Source organism: Schistocerca piceifrons, chromosome 7 (genome assembly GCF_021461385.2).
Source record: "Schistocerca piceifrons isolate TAMUIC-IGC-003096 chromosome 7, iqSchPice1.1, whole genome shotgun sequence".
Classification (NCBI taxonomy): Eukaryota; Metazoa; Arthropoda; class Insecta; order Orthoptera; family Acrididae; genus Schistocerca; species Schistocerca piceifrons.
This window is the reverse complement of record NC_060144.1, coordinates 130,596,104-130,615,906: the sequence shown is the minus strand read 5'-3', so window position 1 is coordinate 130,615,906 and position 19,803 is coordinate 130,596,104. Positions and strand designations below refer to the sequence as shown.

The 19,803-nt window shown below is 39.7% G+C and overlaps 4 protein-coding genes across 4 annotated transcripts; all 4 read right to left on the bottom strand.

Moving 5' to 3' along the window:
• Positions 1-434: 434 nt before the first annotated feature.
• LOC124805511 (LWamide neuropeptides-like) lies at positions 435-1,501 on the bottom strand. Its single transcript, XM_047266075.1, has 2 exons — positions 514-1,501; positions 435-451 (listed from the first exon to the last, which is right to left on the bottom strand). The coding sequence occupies exons 1-2, from the start codon at positions 1,499-1,501 to the stop codon at positions 435-437; spliced, it is 1,005 nt and encodes a 334-aa protein (XP_047122031.1).
• Positions 1,502-8,595: 7,094 nt separating this feature from the next.
• On the bottom strand, positions 8,596-9,663 carry LOC124805510. Its single transcript, XM_047266074.1, has one exon. The coding sequence runs from the start codon at positions 9,661-9,663 to the stop codon at positions 8,596-8,598; it is 1,068 nt and encodes a 355-aa protein (XP_047122030.1).
• Positions 9,664-11,298: 1,635 nt separating this feature from the next.
• On the bottom strand, positions 11,299-12,293 carry LOC124805509 (pentatricopeptide repeat-containing protein At1g10270-like). The gene is made up of 2 exons (XM_047266073.1): positions 11,591-12,293; positions 11,299-11,495 (listed from the first exon to the last, which is right to left on the bottom strand). The coding sequence occupies exons 1-2, from the start codon at positions 12,291-12,293 to the stop codon at positions 11,299-11,301; spliced, it is 900 nt and encodes a 299-aa protein (XP_047122029.1).
• Positions 12,294-17,221: 4,928 nt separating this feature from the next.
• On the bottom strand, positions 17,222-17,859 carry LOC124805508. The gene is made up of 2 exons (XM_047266072.1): positions 17,594-17,859; positions 17,222-17,312 (listed from the first exon to the last, which is right to left on the bottom strand). Exons 1-2 carry the CDS (start codon positions 17,857-17,859, stop codon positions 17,222-17,224), a joined length of 357 nt encoding a protein of 118 aa, XP_047122028.1.
• Between the last annotated feature and the right edge of the window lie 1,944 nt (positions 17,860-19,803).

Genomic DNA, 19,803 nt, shown 5'->3' with positions numbered 1-19,803 from the left:
TTTCTGATTTTCCGTTTTTTGCGTTTTTCACATTTCATTTGCTTTTCCCTTATTTACACTTTTCCCATATCTGCGTTTCCCATATTTGCGATTTTCCCATTTTTGCGAATCCCGTTTTTCGTTCTGCCCATTTTTGCGATTTTCCCATTTTTGCGATTTTCCCATATTTGCGATTTTCCCATATTTGCGATTTTCCCATATTTGCGATTTTCCCATATTTGCGATTTTCCCATATTTGCGATTTTCCCATATATGCGCTTTTCCCATATATGCGTTTTTCCAATTTTTGCATTTTTCCCATATTTGCGTTTATCCCATATTTGTTTTTTCCCATATTTACGATTTGGAATTTTTGTGTTTTTCCCATATTTGCATTTTTCCCATATTTGCATTTTTCCCATATTTGCGTTTCTCCAATATTTGCGTTTTTCCCATTACTCATGAACCCATCCTACCAACCGATTCCTTCATCTAGTCAAATTGTGCCACAATATTCTCTTCTCCCATATTTGCGATTTTCTGATTTTCCAATTTTTGAGTTTCTCCCATATTTGCGTTCCTTCCATATTTGCGTTCCTTCCATATTTGCGTTCCTTCCACATTTGCGTTTTTCCCACATTTGCGTTTTTCCCACATTTGCGTTTTTCCCACATTTGCGTTTTTCCCACATTTGCGTTTTTCCCACATTTGCGTTTTTCCCACATTTGCGTTTTTCCCACATTTGCGTTTTTCCCACATTTGCGTTTTTCCCACATTTGCGTTTTTCCCTCATTTGCGTTTTTCCCACATTTGCGTTTTTCCCACATTTGCGTTTTTCCCACATTTGCGTTTTTCCCACATTTGCGTTTTTCCCACATTTGCGTTTTTCCCACATTTGCGTTTTTCCCACATTTGCGTTTTTCCCACATTTGCGTTTTTCCCACATTTGCGTTTTTCCCACATATGCGTTTTTCCCACATTTGCGTTTTTCCCACATTTGCGTTTTTCCCACATTTGCGTTTCTCCCACATTTGCGTTTCTCCCACATTTGCGTTTTTCCCACATTTGCGTTTTCCCCACATTTGCGTTTTCCCCACATTTGCGTTTTCCCCACATTTGCGTTTTCCCCACATTTGCGTTTTCCCCACATGTGCGTTTTCCCGCATGTGCGTTTCCCCCCATGTGCGTTTCCCCCACATGTGCGTTTCCCCCACATGTGCGTTTCCCCCACATGTGCGTTTCCCCCACATGTGCGTTTCCCCCACATGTGCGTTTCCCCCACATGTGCGTTTCCCCCACATGTGCGTTTCCCCCACATGTGCGTTTCCCCCACATGTGCCTTTTCCCCACATGTGCGTTTTCCCCACATGTGCGTTTTCCCCACATGTGCGTTTTCCCCACATGTGCGTTTTCCCCACATGTGCGTTTTCCCCACATGTGCGTTTTCCCCACATGTGCGTTTTCCCCACATGTGCGTTTTCCCCACATGTGCGTTTTCCCCACATGTGCGTTTATCCCACATGTGCGTTTATCCCACATGTGCGTTTTCCCCACATGTGCGTTTTCCCCACATGTGCGTTTTCACCACATGTGCGTTTTCCCCACATGTGCGTTTTCCCCATATGTGCGTTTTCCCCATATGTGCGTTTTCCCCATATGTGCGTTTTCCACATATGTGCGTTTTCCCCATATGTGCGTTTTCCCCATATGTGCGTTTTCCCCATATGTGCGTTTTCCCCATATGTGCGTTTTCCCCATATGTGCGTTTTCCCCATATGTGCGTTTTCCCCATATGTGCGTTTTCCCCATATGTGCGTTTTCCCCATATGTGCGTTTTTCCCATATGTGCGTTTTTCCCATATGTGCGTTTTTCCCATATGTGCGTTTTTCCCATATGTGCGTTTTTCCCATATGTGCGTTTGTCCCATATGTGCGTTTGTCCCATATGTGCGTTTGTCCCATATTTGCGTTTGTCCCATATTTGCGTTTGTCCCATATTTGCGTTTGTCCCATATTTGCGTTTGTCCCATATTTGCGTTTGTCCCCTATTTGCGTTTGTCCCCTATTTGCGTTTGTCCCCTATTTGCGTTTGTCCCCTATTTGCGTTTGTCCCCTATTTGCGTTTGTCCCCTATTTGCGTTTGTCCCCTATTTGCGTTTGTCCCCTATTTGCGTTTGTCCCCTATTCGCGTTTGTCCGCTATTCGCGTTTGTCCCCTATTCGCGTTTGTCCCCTATTCGCGCTTGTCCCCTATTCGCGCTTGTCCCCTATTCGCGCTTGTCCCCTATTCGCGCTTGTCCCCTATTCGCGCTTGTCCCCTATTCGCGCTTGTCCCCTATTCGCGCTTGTCCCCTATTCGCGCTTGTCCCCTATTCGCGCTTGTCCCCTATTCGCGCTTGTCCCCTATTCGCGCTTGTCCCCTATTCGCGCTTGTCCCCTATTCGCGCTTGTCCCCTATTCGCGCTTGTCCCCTATTCGCGCTTGTCCCCTATTTGCGCTTGTCCCATATTTGCGTTTTTCCAATTACTCACGAACCATCCTATCAACAGATCCACTCTTCCACTCAAGTTGTGCCACAAAAATCTCTTCTGCCATATTTGCGATTTTCTGATATTCCGATTTCTGCGTTTTCCCGTATTTCTGTTTTTCTCATATTTGCGTTTCTCCCATAGTTTCTATTCTCCCATATTTGCGTTTCTCCCATATTTGCGTCTTTCCATTTTTTGGGTTTTTCCCATTACTCACGAACCATCCTATCAACGGAATCCCTCATCTACTCAAATTGTGACACATAATTCTCTTCTGCCATATTTGCGATTTTCTGATATTCCGATTTTTGCGTTTTTCCCATATTTGCGTTTTTCGCATTAGTAACGTACCATCCTACCAACCGAATCATTTTTCTAGTCAATATGTGCCACAAAAATTCTTTTTTCCCATATTTGCGATTTTCTGATTTTCCAATTTTTGCGTTTTTCCCATATTTGCGATTTTTTCATATTTGCGATTTTCCCATATTTACGATTTTCTCATATTTGCGCTTTTCCCATATTTGCGTTTTTCCCCATATTTGCGTTTTTCCCCATATTTGCGTTTTTCGCCATATTTGCGTTTTTCGCCATATTTGCGTTTTTCGCCATATTTGCGTTTTTCGCCATATTTGCGTTTTTCGCATTACTCACGAACGATCCTACCAACCGATTCCTTCTTCTGGTCAAATTGTGCCACAAAACTCATTTCACCCATATTTGCGTTTTTCTGATTTTCCGTTATTTGCGTTTTTCACATATCATTTGCTTTTCCCTTATTTACACTTTTCCCATATCTGCGTGTTTCCCATATTTGCGATTTTCCCATTTTTGCGAATTTCCGATTTTTCGTTCTGCCCATTTTTGCGTTTTTCCCATATTTGCGATTTTCCCATTTTTGCGAATTTCCGATTTTTCGTTCTGCCCATTTTTGCGTTTTTCCCATATTTGCTTTTTTCCCATATTTGCATTTTTCCCATATTTGCATTTTTCCCATATTTGTATTTTTCCCATATTTGTATTTTTCCCATATTTGCGTTTTTCCCATATTTGCGTTTTTCCCATATTTGCGTTTTTCCCATATTTGCGTTTTTCCCATAGTTGCATTTCTCCAATATTTGCGTTTTTCCCATTACTCATGAACCCATCCTACCAACCGATTCCTTCTTCTAGTCAAATTGTGCCACAATATTCTCTTCTCCCATATTTGCGATTTTCTGATTTTCCGATTTTTGCATTTCTCCCATATTTGCGTACCTTCCATGTTTGTGTTTTTCCCACATTTGCGTTTTTCCCACATTTGCGTTTTTCCCACATTTGCGTTTTTCCCACATTTGCGTTTTTCCCACATTTGCGTTTTTCCCACATTTGCGTTTTACCCACATTTGCGTTTTTCCCACATTTGCGTTTTTCCCACATTTGCTTTTTTCCCACATTTGCTTTTTTCCCACATTTGCTTTTTTCCCACATTTGCTTTTTCCCCACATTTGCTTTTTCCCCACATTTGCTTTTTTCCCACATTTGCTTTTTTCCCACATTTGCTTTTTTCCCACATTTGCTTTTTTCCCACATGTGCTTTTTTCCCACATTTGCTTTTTTCCCACATTTGCTTTTTTCCCACATTTGCTTTTTTCCCACATTTGCGTCTTTCCCACATTTGCGTCTTTCCCACATTTGCGTCTTTCCCACATTTGCGTCTTTCCCACATTTGCGTCTTTCCCACATTTGCTTTTTTCCCACATTTGCGTCTTTCCCACATTTGCGTCTTTCCCACATTTGCGTCTTTCCCACATTTGCGTCTTTCCCACATTTGCGTCTTTCCCACATTTGCGTCTTTCCCACATTTGCGTCTTTCCCACATTTGCGTTTTTCCCACATTTGCGTTTTTCCCACATTTGCGTTTTTCCCACATTTGCGTTCTTCCCACATTTGCGTTCTTCCCACATGTGCGTTCTTCCCACATGTGCGTTCTTCCCACATGTGCGTTCTTCCCATATGTGCGTTCTTCCCATATGTGCGTTCTTCCCATATGTGCGTTCTTCCCATATGTGCGTTCTTCCCATATGTGCGTTCTTCCCATATGTGCGTTCTTCCCACATGTGCGTTCTTCCCACATGTGCGTTCTTCCCACATGTGCGTTCTTCCCACATGTGCGTTCTTCCCACATGTGCGTCTTTCCCACATGTGCGTCTTTCCCACATGTGCGTCTTTCCCACATGTGCGTCTTTCCCACATGGGCGTCTTTCCCACATGTGCGTCTTTCCCACATGTGCGTCTTTCCCACATGTGCGTCTTTCCCACATGTGCGTCTTTCCCACATGTGCGTCTTTCCCACATGTGCGTCTTTCCCACATGTGCGTCTTTCCCACATGTGCGTCTATCCCACATGTGCGTCTATCCCATATGTGCGTATTTCCCATATTTGCCTTTTTTCGCATTACTCACGAACCATCCCACACACCGATTCCTTCTTCTAGTCAAGTTGTGCCACATAATTCTTTCCCCCATACTTTTCTGATTTTCCAATTTTTGCGTTTTTCCCATATTTGCGTTTATCCCATATTTGCTTTATTCTTATATTTACGATTTGCAATACTTGTGTTTTTCCCATATTTGCGTTTTTCCCACATTTGCGTTTTTCCCACATTTGCGTTTTTCCCACATTTGCGTTTTTCCCACATTTGCGTTTTTCCCACATTTTCGTTTTTCGCACATTTGCGTTTTTCCCAGATTTGCGTTTTTCCCATATTTGCGTTTTTCCCATATTTGCATTTTTCCCATATTTGCGTTTTCCCATATTTGCGTTTTCCCATATTTGCGTTTTTCCCATATTTGCGTTTTTCCCATATTTGCGTTTTTCCCATATTTTCGTTTTTTCCCATATTTTCGTTTTTCCCATATTTTCGTTTTTCCCATATTTTCGTTTTTCCCATATTTTCGTTTTTCCCATATTTTCGTTTTTCCCATATTTTCGTTTTTCCCATATTTTCGTTTTTCCCATATTTGCGTTTTTCCCACATGTGCGTCTTTCCCACATGTGCGTCTTTCCCACATGTGCGTCTTTCCCACATGTGCGTCTTTCCCACATGTGCGTCTTTCCCACATGTGCGTCTTTCCCACATGTGCGTCTTTCCCACATGTGCGTCTTTCCCACATGTGCGTCTTTCCCACATGTGCGTCTTTCCCACATGTGCGTCTTTCCCACATGTGCGTCTTTCCCACATGTGCGTCTTTCCCACATGTGCGTCTTTCCCACATGTGCGTCTTTCCCACATGTGCGTCTTTCCCACATGTGCGTCTATCCCATATGTGCGTCTTTCCCATATTTGCCTTCTTTCGCATTACTCACGAACCATCCCACACACCGATTTCTTCTTCTAGTCAAGTTGTGCCACAAAATTCTTTCCCCCATACTTGCGATTTTCTGATTTTCCAATTTTTGCGTTTTTCCCATATTTGCGTTTATCCCATATTTGCTTTATTCTTATATTTACGATTTGCAATACTTGTGTTTTTCCCATATTTGCATTTTTCCCATGTTTCCGTTTTTCCCATTTTTCCGTTTTTCCCATATTTCCGTCTTTCCCATATTTGCGTCTTTCCCATATTTGCGTGTTTCCCATATTTGCGTTTTTCCCATATTTGCGTTTTTCCCATATTTGCGTTTTTCCCATATTTGCGTTTTTCCCATATTTGCGTTTTTCCCATATTTGCGTTTTTCCCATATTTGCGTTTTTCCCATATTTGCGTTTTTCCCATATTTGCGTTTTTCCAATATTTGCGTTTTTCCCATATTTGCGTTTTTCCCATATTTGCGTTTTTCCCATATTTGCGTTTTTCCAATATTTGCGTTTTTCCCATATTTGCGTTTTTCCCATATTTGCGTTTTTCCCATATTTGCGTTTTTCCCATATTTGCGTTTTTCCCATATTTGCGTTGTTCCCATATTTGCGTTGTTCCCATATTTGCGTTGTTCCCATATTTGCGTTGTTCCCATATTTGCGTTGTTCCCATATTTGCGTTGTTCCCATATTTGCGTTGTTCCCATATTTGCGTTGTTCCCATATTTGCGTTGTTCCCATATTTGCGTTGTTCCCATATTTGCGTTGTTCCCATACTTGGGTTGTTCCCATACTTGGGTTGTTCCCATACTTGGGTTTCTCCCATACTTGGGTTTCTCCCATACTTGGGTTTCTCCCACACTTGGGTTTCTCCCATACTTGCATTTCTCCCATACTTGCGTTTCTCCCATTACTCATGAACCCATCCAACTAACCGATTCCTTCTTCTGCTCAAATTGTGCCACAAAATTCATTTCTCCCATATTTGCGATTTTCTGATTTTCCGTTTTTTGCGTTTTTCACATTTCATTTGCTTTTCCCTTATTTACGCTTTTCCCATATCTGCGTGTTTCCCATTTTTGCGTTTTTCCCATTTTTGAGATTTTCCCATTTTTGAGATTTTCCAATTTCTGCGTTTTTCCCATTTTTGCGTTTATCCCATATTTGCTATTTTCCCATATTTACGTTTTGCAATATTTGTGTTTTTCTCATATTTGCATTTTTCCCATATTTGCGTTTTTCCCATATTTGCGTTTTTCCCATCTTTGCGTATTTCCCATATTTGCGTATTTCCCATATTTGAGTATTTCCCATATTTGCGTATTTCCCATATTTGAGTATTTCCCATATTTGCATATTTCCCATATTGCCTTTTTCCCACATTGGGTATTTCCCATATTGCCTTTTTCCCACATTTGCGTTTTTCCCACATTTGCGTTTTTCCCACATTTGCGTTTTTCCCATATTTGCGTTTTTCCCATATTTGCGTTTTTCCCACATTTGCGTTTTTCCCACATTTGCGTTTTTCCCACATTTGCGTTTTTCCCACATTTGCGATTTTCCCACATTTGCGATTTTCCCACATTTGCGATTTTCCCACATTTGCGATTTTCCCACATTTGCGTTTTTCCCACATTTGCGTTTTTCCCACATTTGCGTTTTTCCCACATTTGCGTTTTTCCCACATTTGCGTTTTTCCCACATTTGCGTTTTTCCCACATTTGCGTTTTTCCCACATTTGCGTTTTTCCCACATTTGCTTTTTCCCATTTTTGTGTTTTTTCCCATTTTTGTGTTTTTTCCCATATTTGCGTTTTTTCCCATATTTGCGTTTTCCCATATTTGCGTTTTCCCATATTTGCGTTTCTTCCCATATTTGCGTTTTTTCCCATATTTGCGTTTTTTCCCATATTTGCGTTTTTCCCATATTTGCGTTTTTCCCATATTTGCGTTTTTCCCATATTTGCGTTTTTCCCATATTTGCGTTTTTCCCATATTTGCGTTTTTGCCAGATTTGCGTTTTTGCCAGATTTGCGTTTTTCCCAGATTTGCGTTTTTCCCAGATTAGCGTTTTTCCCATACTTGCGTTTTTCCCATACTTGCGTATTTCCCACACTTGCGTTTTTCCCACACTTGCGTTTTTCCCACACTTGCGTTTTTCCCACACTTGCGTTTTTCCCATACTTGCGTTTTTCCCATACTTGCGTTGTTCCCATATTTGCGTTGTTCCCATATTTGCGTTGTTCCCATATTTGCGTTGTTCCCATATTTGCGTTGTTCCCATATTTGCGTTGTTCCCATATTTGCGTTGTTCCCATATTTGCGTTGTTCCCATATTTGCGTTGTTCCCATATTTGCGTTGTTCCCATATTTGCGTTGTTCCCATATTTGCGTTGTTCCCATATTTGCGTTGTTCCCATATTTGCGTTGTTCCCATATTTGCGTTGTTCCCATATTTGCGTTGTTCTTAAATTTGCGTTGTTCCCATACTTGCGTTTCTCCCATACTTGCGTTTCTCCCATACTTGCGTTTCTCCCATACTTGCATTTCTCCAATATTTGCGTTTTTCCCAGTACTCATGAACCCATCCTACCAACCGATTCCTTCTTCTACTCATGATGTGGGAAGAAATTATCTTCTGCCATATTTGCGATTTTCCCATAATTGCGAGATTCCAATGCGAGTGATTTTCCCATTTTTATGATTTTCCCATTTTTATGATTTTCCCATTTTTATGATTTTCCGATTTTTATGATTTTCCCATTTTTATGATTTTCCCAATTTTATGATTTTCCCATTTTGCGATTATCCGATTTTTGCGTTGTTCCCATTTTGGCGTTGTTCCCATTTTGGCGTTGTTCCCATTTTGGCGTTGTTCCCATTTTGGCGTTGTTCCCATTTTTGCGTCGTTCCCATTTTTGCGTCGTTCCCGTTTTTGCGTCGTTCCCATTTTTGCGTCGTTCCCGTTTTTGCGTCGTTCCCGTTTTTGCGTCGTTCCCATTTTTGCGTCGTTCCCGTTTTTGCGTCGTTCCCGTTTTTGCGTCGTTCCCGTTTCTGCGTTGTTCCCGTTTCTGCGTCGTTCCCGTTTCTGCGTCGTTCCCGTTTCTGCGTCGTTCCCGTTTCTGCGTCGTTCCCATTTTTGCGTCATTCCCATTTTTGCGTCGTTCCCATTTTTGCGTCGTTCCCATTTTTGCGTCGTTCCCATTTTTGCGTCGTTCCAATTTTTGCGTCGTTCCAATTTTTGCGTCGTTCCAATTTTTGCGTCGTTCCAATTTTTGCGTCGTTCCAATTTTTGCGTCGTTCCCATTTTTGCGTCGTTCCCATTTTTGCGTCGTTCCCATTTTTGCGTCGTTCCCATTTTTGCGTCGTTCCCATTTTTGCGTCGTTCCCATTTTTGCGTCGTTCGCATTTTTGCGTCGTTCGCATTTTTGCGTCGTTCCCACTTTTGCGTCGTTCCCACATTTGCGTCTTTCCCACATTTGCGTCTTTCCCACATTTGCGTCTTTCCCACATTTGCGTCTTTCCCACATTTGCGTCTTTCCCACATTTGCGTCTTTCCCACATTTGCGTCTTTCCCACATTTGCGTCTTGCCCACATTTGCGTCTTGCCCACATTTGCGTCTTGCCCACATTTGCGTCTTGCCCACGTTTGCGTCTTGCCCACGTTTGCGTCTTTCCCACGTTTGCGTCTTGCCCACGTTTGCATCTTGCCCACGTTTGCGTCTTGCCCACGTTTGCGTCTTGCCCACATTTGCGTCTTGCCCACATTTGCGTTTCTCTCATACTTGCATTTCTCCAATATTTGCGTTTTTCCCATTACTCATAAACCCATCCTACCAACCGATTCCTTCTTCTGCTCAAATTGTGCCACAAAATTCATTTCTCCCATATTTGCGATTTTCTGATTTTCCGATTTTTGCGTTTTTCCCATTTCATTTGCTTTTCCCTTATTTATGCTTTTCCCATATCTGCGTCTTTCCCATATTTGCGTCTTTCCCAAATTTGCGTCTTTCCCATTTTTGCGTTTTTCCCATTTTTGAGATTTTCCCATTTTTGAGATTTTCCCATTTTTGCGTCTTTCCCATTTTTGCGTCTTTCCCATTTTTGCGTCTTTCCCATTTTTGCGTCTTTCCCATTTTTGCGTCTTTCCCATATTTGCCTTTTTTCGCATTACTGACGATCCATCCCACCAACCGATTCCTTCTTCTAGTCAAGTTGCGCCACAAGATTCTTTCCCCCATACTTGCGATTTTCTGATTTTCCAATTTTTGCTTTTTTCCCATTTTTACGATTTGCAATATTTGTTTTTCTCATATTTGCATTTTTCCCATATTTGCGTTTTTCCCATATTTGCGTTTTTCCCATATTTGCGTTTTTCCCATATTTGCGTTTTTCCCATATTTGCGTTTTTCCCATATTTGCGTATTTCCCATATTTGCGTATTTCCCATATTTGCGTATTTCCCATATTTGCGTATTTCCCATATTTGCGTATTTCCCATATTTGCGTATTTCCCATATTTGCGTATTTCCCATATTTGCGTATTTCCCATATTTGCGTATTTCCCATATTTGCATATTTCCCATATTTGCACATTTCCCATATTTGCATATTTCCCATATTGCCTTTTTCCCACATTGCGTATTTCCCATATTGCCTTTTTCCCACATTTGCGTTTTTCCCACAATTGCGTTTTTCCCATATTTGCGTTTTTCCCACATTTGCGTTTTTCACTCATTTGCGTTTCTCCCACATTTGCGTTTTTCCCACATTTGCGTTTTTCCCACATTTGCGTTTTTCCCATATTTGCGTTTTTCCCATATTTGCGTTTTTCCCACATTTGCGTATTTCCCCCATTTGCGTTTTTCCCCCATTTGCGTTTTTCCCCCATTTGCGTTTTTCCCCCATTTGCGTTTTTCCCCCATTTGCGTTTTTCCCCCATTTGCGTTTTTCCCCCATTTGCGTTTTTCCCCCATTTGCGTTTTTCCCCCATTTGCGTTTTTCCCCCATTTGCGTTTTTCCCCCATTTGCGTTTTTCCCACATTTGCGTTTTTCCCACATGTGCGTTTTTCCCACATTTGCGTTTTCCCACATATGCGTTTTTCCCATATATGCGTTTTTCCCATATATGCGTTTTTCCCACATTTGCGATTTTCCCACATTTGCGATTTTCCCACTTTTGCGATTTTCCCATTTGTGCGATTTTCCCATTTTCGCATTTGTGCAATTTTCCCATTTTCCCATTGTGCGATTTTCCCATTTGTGCGATTTTCCCATTTGTGCGATTTTCCCATTTGTGCGTTTTTCCCATATTTGCGTTTTTCCCATATTTGCGTTTTTCCCATTACTCATGAACCAATCCTACCTACCGATTCCCTCTTCTACTCAAGTTGTGCCACAAAATTGCCTTCTGCCATATTTGCGATTTTTCCATAATTACGAGATTCCAATACTAGTGATTTTCCCATACTGCGTTTTTCCCATTTTTGCGATTTTTTTCATTTTTGCATCTTTCTAATTTTTGCGATTTTCCCATTTTTTCGATTTTCCCATATTTTCGATTTTCCCATCTTTGCGATTTTCTCATATTTGTGATTTTCCCATATTTTGTTTTTCCCGTATTTTGCTTTCCCATATTTGTATTTTTCCCTTATTTTCCATTTTCTAATTTTTGCCATTTTACAATTTTTGCCATTTTACCATTTTTGCGTTTTTCCCATCACTCGTGAACCCATCCTACCAACTGATTTCATTTTTGCGATTTTCCCATTTTTTCGATTTTCCCATTTTTTCGATTTTCCCATTTTTTCGATTTTCCCATTTTTTCGATTTTCCCATTTTTTCGATTTTCCCATTTTTTCGATTTTCCCATTTTTTCGATTTTCCCATTTTTTCGATTTCCCCATTTTTTCGATTTCTCCATTTTTTCGATTTCTCCATTTTTTCGATTTCTCCATTTTTTCGATTTTCGGATTTTTTTTTTCCCATTTTTGCGTTTTTCCCATTACTGCGTTTTTCCCATTTTTGCGTTTTTCCCATTTTTGCGTTTTTCCCATTTTTGCGTTTTTCCCATTTTTGCGTTTTTCCCATTTTTGCGTTTTTCCCATTTTTGCGTTTTTCCCATTTTTGCGTTTTTCCCATTTTTGCGTTTTTCCCATTTTTGCGTTTTTCCCATTTTTGCGTTGTTCCCATTTTTGCGTTTTTCCCATACTTGCGTTTTTCCCATTTTTGCGTTTTTCCCATTTTTGCGTTTTTCCCATTTTTGCGTTTTTCCCATTTTTGCGTTTTTCCCATTTTTGCGTTTTTCCCATTTTTGCGTTTTTCCCATTGTTGCGTTTTTCCCATTTTTGCGTTTTTCCCATATTCGCGTTTTTCCCATATTCGCGTTTTTCCCATATTCGCGTTTTTCCCATATTCGCGTTTTTCCCATATTCGCGTTTCTTCCATGTTTGCAATTATCCCAACTTAGCGTTTTTCCCATACTTGCGTTTTTCCAATACATAAGTTTTTCCCATATTTGCGGTTTCCCATTATAGCGTTTTTGCTATATGTGCGTTTTTCACATTTTTGCAATTTTCCCATATTTGCGTTTTTCCCATATTTGCGTTTTTCCCATATTTGCGTTTTTCCCATATTTGCGTTTATCCCATATTTGCGTTTTTCCCATATTTGCGTTTTTCCCATATTTGCGTTTTTCCCATATTTGCGTTTTTCCCATATTTGCGTTTTTCCCATATTTGCGTTTTTCCCATATTTGCGTTTTTCCCATATGTGCGTTTTTCCCATATTTGCGTTTTTCCCATATTTGCGTTTTTCCCATACTGGCGTTTTTCCCCTATTAGCGTATTTGCTATATGTGCGTTTTTCCCATATTTGCGTTGTGGCCACATTTGCGTTGTGGCCACATTTGCGTTGTGGCCACATTTGCGTTGTGGCCACATTTGCGTTGTGGCCACATTTGCGTTGTGGCCACATTTGCGTTGTGGCCACATTTGCGTTGTGGCCACATTTGCGTTGTGGCCACATTTGCGTTGTGGCCACATTTGCGTTGTGGCCACATTTGCGTTGTGGCCACATTTGCGTTGTGGCCACATCTGCGTTTTTGCCATGTTTTCGTTATTGCATACTTGCGTTTTTCCCATATTAGCGTTTTTCCCATATTAGTGTTTTTCCCATATTAGCGTTTTTCCCATATTAGCGTTTTTCCCATATTAGCGTTTTTCCCATATTAGCGATTTTCCCATATTAGCGTTTTTCCCATATTTGCGTTTTTCCCATATTTGCGTTTTTCCCATATTTGCGTTTTTCCCATATTTGCGTATATCCCATATTTGCGTATATCCCATATTTGCGTATATCCCATATTTGGGTATGTCCCATATTTGCGTATATCCCATATTTGCGTATATCCCATATTTGCGTATATCCCATATTTGCGTATTTCCCATTTTTGCGTTTTTCCCATTTTTGCGTATTTCCCATTTTTGCGTATTCCCCATTTTTGCGTATTCCCCATTTTTGCGTATTCCCCATTTTTGCGTATTCCCCATTTTTGCGTATTTCCCATTTTTGCGTATTTCCCATTTTTGCGTATTTCCCATCTTTGCGTATTTCCCATTTTTGCGTATTTCCCATTTTTGCGTATTTCCCCTTTTTGCGTATTTCCCATTTTTGCGTATTTCCCATTTTTGTGTATTTCCCATTTTTGCGTATTTCCCATTTTTGCGTATTTCCGATTTTTGCGTATTTCCGATTTTTGCGTATTTCCGATTTTTGCGTTTTTCCCATTTTTGCGTTTTTCCCATACTTGCGTTTTTCCCATACTTGCGTTTTTACCCATACTTGCGTTTTTTCCCATACTTGCGTTTTTCCCATATTCGCGTTTCTTCCATGTTTGCAATTATCCCATATTAGCGTTTTTCCCATACTTGCGTTTTTCCAATATATATGTTTTTCCCATATTTGCGTTTTCCCATTTTAGCGTTTTTGCTATATGTGCGTTTTTCACATTTTTGCAATTTTCCCATATTAAAGTTTTTTTTACATATTTGAGTTTTTCCCAAATTTGCGTATTTCCCATATTAGCGTTATTGCCATAGTAGCGTATTTGCCATATTTGCGTTTTTCCCATATTTGCGTTTTTCCCATATTTGCGTTTTTCCCAAATTTGCGTTTTTCCCATATTTGCGTTTTTCCCATATTTGCGTTTTTCCCATATTTGCGTTTTTCCCATATTGCATTTTTCCCATATTGCGTTTTCGCCATATTGCGGTTTTCCCATATTGTGTTTTTCCCATATTTGCGTTATTCCCATATTTGCGTTATTCCCATATCTGCGTTATTCCCATATTTGCGTTTTTCCCATTACTCATGAACCCATCCTACCTACCGATTCCCTCTTCTACTCAAGTTGTGCCACAAAATTCCTTCTGCCATATTTGCGATTTTTCCATAATTACGGGATACCAATACTAGTGATTTTCCCATACTGCGTTTTTCCCATTTTTGCGATTTTCTCATTTTTGCAACTTTCTAATTTTTGCGATTTTCCCATATTTTCGATTTTCCCATATTTTCGATTTTCCCATTTTTGCGATTTCCTCATATTTGTGATTTTCACATATTTTGTTTTTCCCATATTTTGTTTTCCCATATTTGTATTTTTCCCTTATTTTCCATTTTCCCATTTTTGCCATTTTACCATTTTTGCGTTTTTCCCATCACTCGTGAACCCATCCTACCAACTGATTCCTTCTACTCTTAATGTGTGACAAAATATCCTCTGCCATATTTGCGAGTTTCCAATATTAGCGATTTTCGTATATTCGCGTTTTTAACATATTTGCGTTTTTCCTATTTTATGTGCTTATCTCATATTTCCGTTTCTCCCTAATTTGCGTTTTTCTTATATTTTCATTTTTCCCATATTTTCATTTTTCCCATATTTTCATTTTTCATATATTTTCATTTCTCCCATATTTGCGTTTCTCCCATATTTGCGTTTCTCCCATATTTGCGTTTCTCCCATATTTGCGTTTCTCCCATATTTGCGTTTCTCCCATATTTGCGTTTCTCCTATATTTGCGTTTTTCCCATATTTGCGTTTTTCCCATATTTGCGTTTTTCCCATATTTGCGTTTTTCCCATATTTGCGTTTGTCCCATATTTGTGTTGTTTTTATATTTGCGTTTTTCCCAAATTTGCGATGATCCCAAATTTGTGATGTTCCCAAATTTGCCATTTTCCCAAATTTGCCATTTTCCCATAATTGCCATTTTCCCATATTTGCCATTTTCCCATATTTGCCATTTTCCCATATTTGCCATTTTCCCATATTTGCCATTTTCCCATATTTGCCATTTTTCCATATTTGCCATTTTCCCATATCTGCGTTTTTCCCATATCTGCGTTTTTCCCATATCTGCGTTTTTCCCATATCTGCGTTTTTCCCATATCTGCGTTTTTCCCATTTTTGCGTTTTTTCCAAACTTGGGTTTTTGCCATATTTGCGTTAATCCCATATTTGCGTTAATCCCATATTTGCGTTTTTCCCATAATTGCGTTTTTCCCATAATTGCGTTTTTCCCATAATTGCGTTTTTCCCATAATTGCGTTTTTCCCATAATTGCGTTTTTCCCATATTTGCGCTTTTCCCATATTTGCACTTTTCCCATATTTGCGCTTTTCCCATATTTGCGTTTTTCCCACATTTGCGTTTTTCCCACATTTGCGTTTTTCCCACATTTGCGTTTTTCCCACATTTGCGATTTTCCCACATTTGCGATTTTCCCACTTTTGCGATTTTCCCATTTGTGCGATTTTCCCATTTGTGCGATTTTCCCATTTGTGCGATTTTCCAATTTGTGCGATTTTCCCATTTTCGCATTTGTGCGATTTTCCCATTTGTGCGATTTTCCCATTTCCCCCATTTGTGCGATTTTCCCATTTTCCCATTTGTGCGATTTTCCCACATTTGCGTTTTTCCCATATTTGCGTTTTTCCCATATTTGCGTTTTTCCCTTATTTGCGTTTTTCCCATTACTCATGAACCCATCCTACCTACCGATTCCCTCTTCTACTCAAGTTGTGCCACAAAATTCCCTTCTGCCATATTTGCGATTTTTCCATAATTACGAGATTCCAATACTAGTGATTTTCCCATACTGCGTTTTTCTCATTTTAGCGATTTTCTCATTTTTGCAACTTTCTAATTTTTGCGATTTTCCTTTTTTTTCGATTTTCCCATATTTTCGATTTTCCCATCTTTTCGATTTTCCCATATTTTCGATTTTCCCATATTTTCGATTTTCCCATTTTTGCGAATTTCTCATATTTGTGATTTTCCCATATTCTGTTTTTCCCGTATTTTGTTTTCCCATATTTGTATTTTTCCCTTATTTTCCATTTTACCATTTTTGCCATTTTACCATTTTTGCGTTTTTCCCATCACTCGTGAACCCATCCTACCAACTGATTCCTTCTACTCTTAATGTGTGACAAAGTATCCTCTGCCATATTTGCGAGTTTTCAATATTAGCGATTTTCTCATATTCCGCGTTTTTAACATATTTGCGTTTTTCCTATTTTATGTGCTTATCCCATATTTCCGTTTCTCCCTAATTTGCGTTTCTCTTATATTTTCATTTTTCCCATATTTTCATTTTTCCCATATTTTCATTTCTCCCATACTTGCGTTTCTCCCATATTTGCGTTTCTCCCATATTTGCGTTTTTCCCATATTTGCGTTTTTCCCATATTTGCGTTTTTCCCATATTTGCGTTTTTCCCACATTTGCGTTTTTCCCACATTTGCGTTTTTCCCATATTTGCGTTTTTCCCATATTTGCGTTTTTCCCATATTTGCGATTTTCCCATATTTGCGTTTTTCCCATATTTGCGTTTTTCCCATATTTGCGTTTTTCCCATATTTGCGTTTTTCCCGTATTTGCGTTTTTCCCGTTTTTGCGTTTTTCCCATTTTTGCGTTTTTCCCATTTTTGCGTTTTTCCCATTTTTGCGTTTTTCCCATTTTTGCGTTTTTCCCATTTTTGCGTATTTCCCATTTTTGCGCATTTCCCATTTTTGCGCATTTCCCATTTTTGCGCATTTCCCATTTTTGCGCATTTCCCATTTTTGCGCATTTCCCATTTTTGCGTATTTCCCATTTTTGCGTATTTCCCATTTTTGCGTATTTCCCATTTTTGCGTATTTCCCATTTTTGCGTATTTCCCATTTTTGCGTTTTTCCCATATTTGCGTTTTTCCCATATTTGCGTTTTCCCCATATTTGTAGTTCTCCCATATTTTGTGTTTTTCCCATATTAGCGATGTTCCCTTATTTGCGTTTTTCCCATATTTGCGATTTTGCCATTTTTGCGTTATTCCCTTATTTGCTTTTTTGCCATTATTGCGTTTTTCCTAATTTTTCGTTTTTCCCTTATTTTCGTTTTTACCATATTTGTGATTTTCCTATATTTGTGATTTTCTCAAATTTGCGATTTTCCTATATTTGCATTTTCCCAAATCTGTCTTTTCCCATATTTACCATTTTCCCATATTTGCCATTTTCCCATTATTTATGAACCCATCCTACCAACTCATTTCTTCTACTCATGTTTTGCCACAAAATTTTCTGCTGCAATATTTGCGAGTTTCCAATATTAGCGATTTTCTCACATTCGGGTTTTTCCCATATTGGACATTTTCCCATATTTGCCATTTTCCCATATTTACCATTTTCCCATATTTACCCTTTTCCCATATTCTCGTTTTCCCCATATTCTCGTTTTCCCCATATTCTCGTTTTCCCCATATTCTCGTTTTCCCCATATTCTCGTTTTCCCCATATTCTCGTTTTTCCCATATTCTCGTTTTTCCCATATTCTCGTTTTTCCCATATTTTCGTTTTTCCCATATTTTCGTTTTTCCCATATTTTCGTTTTTCCCATATTTTCGTTTTTCCCATATTTTCGTTTTTCCCATATTTGCGTTTTTCATATATATGCGTTTTTAACATATTTGCATTTCTTCCATGTTTGCGTTTTTCCGATATTTGCGTTATTCCGATATTTGCGTTTTTCCGATATTTGCGTTTTACCGATATTTGCGTTTTTCCCATATTTGCGTTTTTCCCATATTTGCGTTTTTCCCATATTTGCGTTTTTCCCATATTTGCGTTTTTCCCATATTTGCGTTTTTCCCATATTTGCGTTTTTCCCATATTTGCGTTTTTCCCATATTTGCGTTTTTCCCATATTTGCGTTTTTCCCATATTTGCGTTTTTCCCATATTTGCGTTTTTCCCATATTTGCGTTTTTCCCATATTTGCGTTTTTCCCATATTTGCGTTTTTCCCATATTTGCGTTTTTCCCATATTTGCGTTTTTCCCATATTTGTGTTTTTCCCATATTTGCGTTTTTCCCCTATTAGCGAATTTGCTATATGTGCGTTTTTCCCATATTTGCGTTGTGGCCACATTTGCGTTGTGGCCACATTTGCGTTGTGGCCACATTTGCGTTGTGGCCACATTTGCGTTGTGGCCACATTTGCGTTGTGGCCACATTTGCGTTGTGGCCACATTTGCGTTGTGGCCACATTTGCGTTGTGGCCACATTTGCGTTGTGGCCCCATTTGCGTTGTGGCCACATTTGCGTTGTGGCCACATTTGCGTTGTGGCCACATTTGCGTTGTGGCCACATTTGCGTTGTGGCCACATTTGCGTTGTGGCCACATTTGCGTTGTGGCCCCATTTGCGTTGTGGCCCCATTTGCGTTGTGGCCACATCTGCGTTTTTGCCATGTTTTCGTTATTGCATACTTGCGTTTTTCCCATATTCGCGTTTTTCCCATATTCGCGTTTTTCCCATATTCGCGTTTTTCCCATATTCGCGTTTTTCCCATATTTGCGTTTTTCCCATATTTTCGTTTTTCCCATATTTGCGTTTTTCATATATTTGCGTGTTTCCCATATTTGCGTTTTTCCAATACTTGCGTTTTTCCCATTTTTGCGTCGTTCCCATTTTTGCGTCGTTCCCATTTTTGCGTCGTTCCCATTTTTGCGTCGTTCCCATTTTTGCGTCGTTCCCATTTTTGCGTCGTTCCCATTTTTGCGTCGTTCCCATTTTAGCGTCGTTCCCATTTTAGCGTCGTTCCCATTTTAGCGTCGTTCCCATTTTAGCGTCGTTCCCATTTTAGCGTCGTTCCCATTTTTGCGTCGTTCCCATTTTTGCGTCGTTCCCATTTTTGCGTCGTTCCCATTTTTGCGTTGTTCCCATTTTTGCGTTGTTCCCATTTTTGCGTTGTTCCCATTTTTGCGTTGTTCCCATTTTTGCGTTGTTTCCATTGTTGCGTTGTTCCCATTTTTGCGTTGTTCCCATTTTTGCGTTGTTCCCATTGTTGCGTCGTTCCCACGTTTGCGTCGTTCCCATTTTTGCGTCGTTCCCATTTTTGCGTCGTTCCCATTTTTGCGTCGTTCCCATTTTAGCGTCGTTCCATATTTGCGAGTTTCCAATATTAGCGATATTCCCATATCTGCGTTTTTCCCATATCTGCGTTTTTCCCATATCTGCGTTTTTCCCATATCTGCGTTTTTCCCATATCTGCGTTTTTCCCATATCTGCGTTTTTCCCATATCTGCGTTTTTGCCATATTTGCGTTTTTGCCATATTTGCGTTAACCCCATATTTGCGTTAATCCCATATTTGCGTTAATCCCATATTTGCGTTAATCCCATATTTGCGTTTTTCCCATATTTGCGTTTTTCCCATATTTGCGTTTTTCCCATATTTGCGTTTTTCCCATATTTGCGTTTTTCCCATATTTGCGTTTTTCCCATATTTGCGTTTTTCCCAAATTTGCGTTTTTCCCATATTTGCGTTTTTCCCATATTTGCGTTTTTCCCATATTTGCGTTTTTCCCATATTTGCGTTTTTCCCATACTCGCGTTTTTCCCATACTCGCGT

Coding starts and splice junctions, on each gene's coding strand:
- LOC124805511 (XM_047266075.1), bottom strand. CDS start 1,501: ATGTGGGATAAACGCACATGTGGGGAAAACGCACATGTGGGGAAAACG.
- LOC124805510 (XM_047266074.1), bottom strand. CDS start 9,663: ATGGGAAAAACGCAAATATTGGAGAAATGCAAGTATGAGAGAAACGCA.
- LOC124805509 (XM_047266073.1), bottom strand. CDS start 12,293: ATGGAAGAAACGCGAATATGGGAAAAACGCGAATATGGGAAAAACGCG. Junction 11,496..11,590: donor AAATCGCAAAAATGAAATCA/GTTGGTAGGATG, acceptor ATGGAAAATAAG/GGAAAAATACAAATATGGGA.
- LOC124805508 (XM_047266072.1), bottom strand. CDS start 17,859: ATGTTAAAAACGCATATATATGAAAAACGCAAATATGGGAAAAACGAA. Junction 17,313..17,593: donor AACGAGAATATGGGAAAAGG/GTAAATATGGGA, acceptor TCACAAATATAG/GAAAATCACAAATATGGTAA.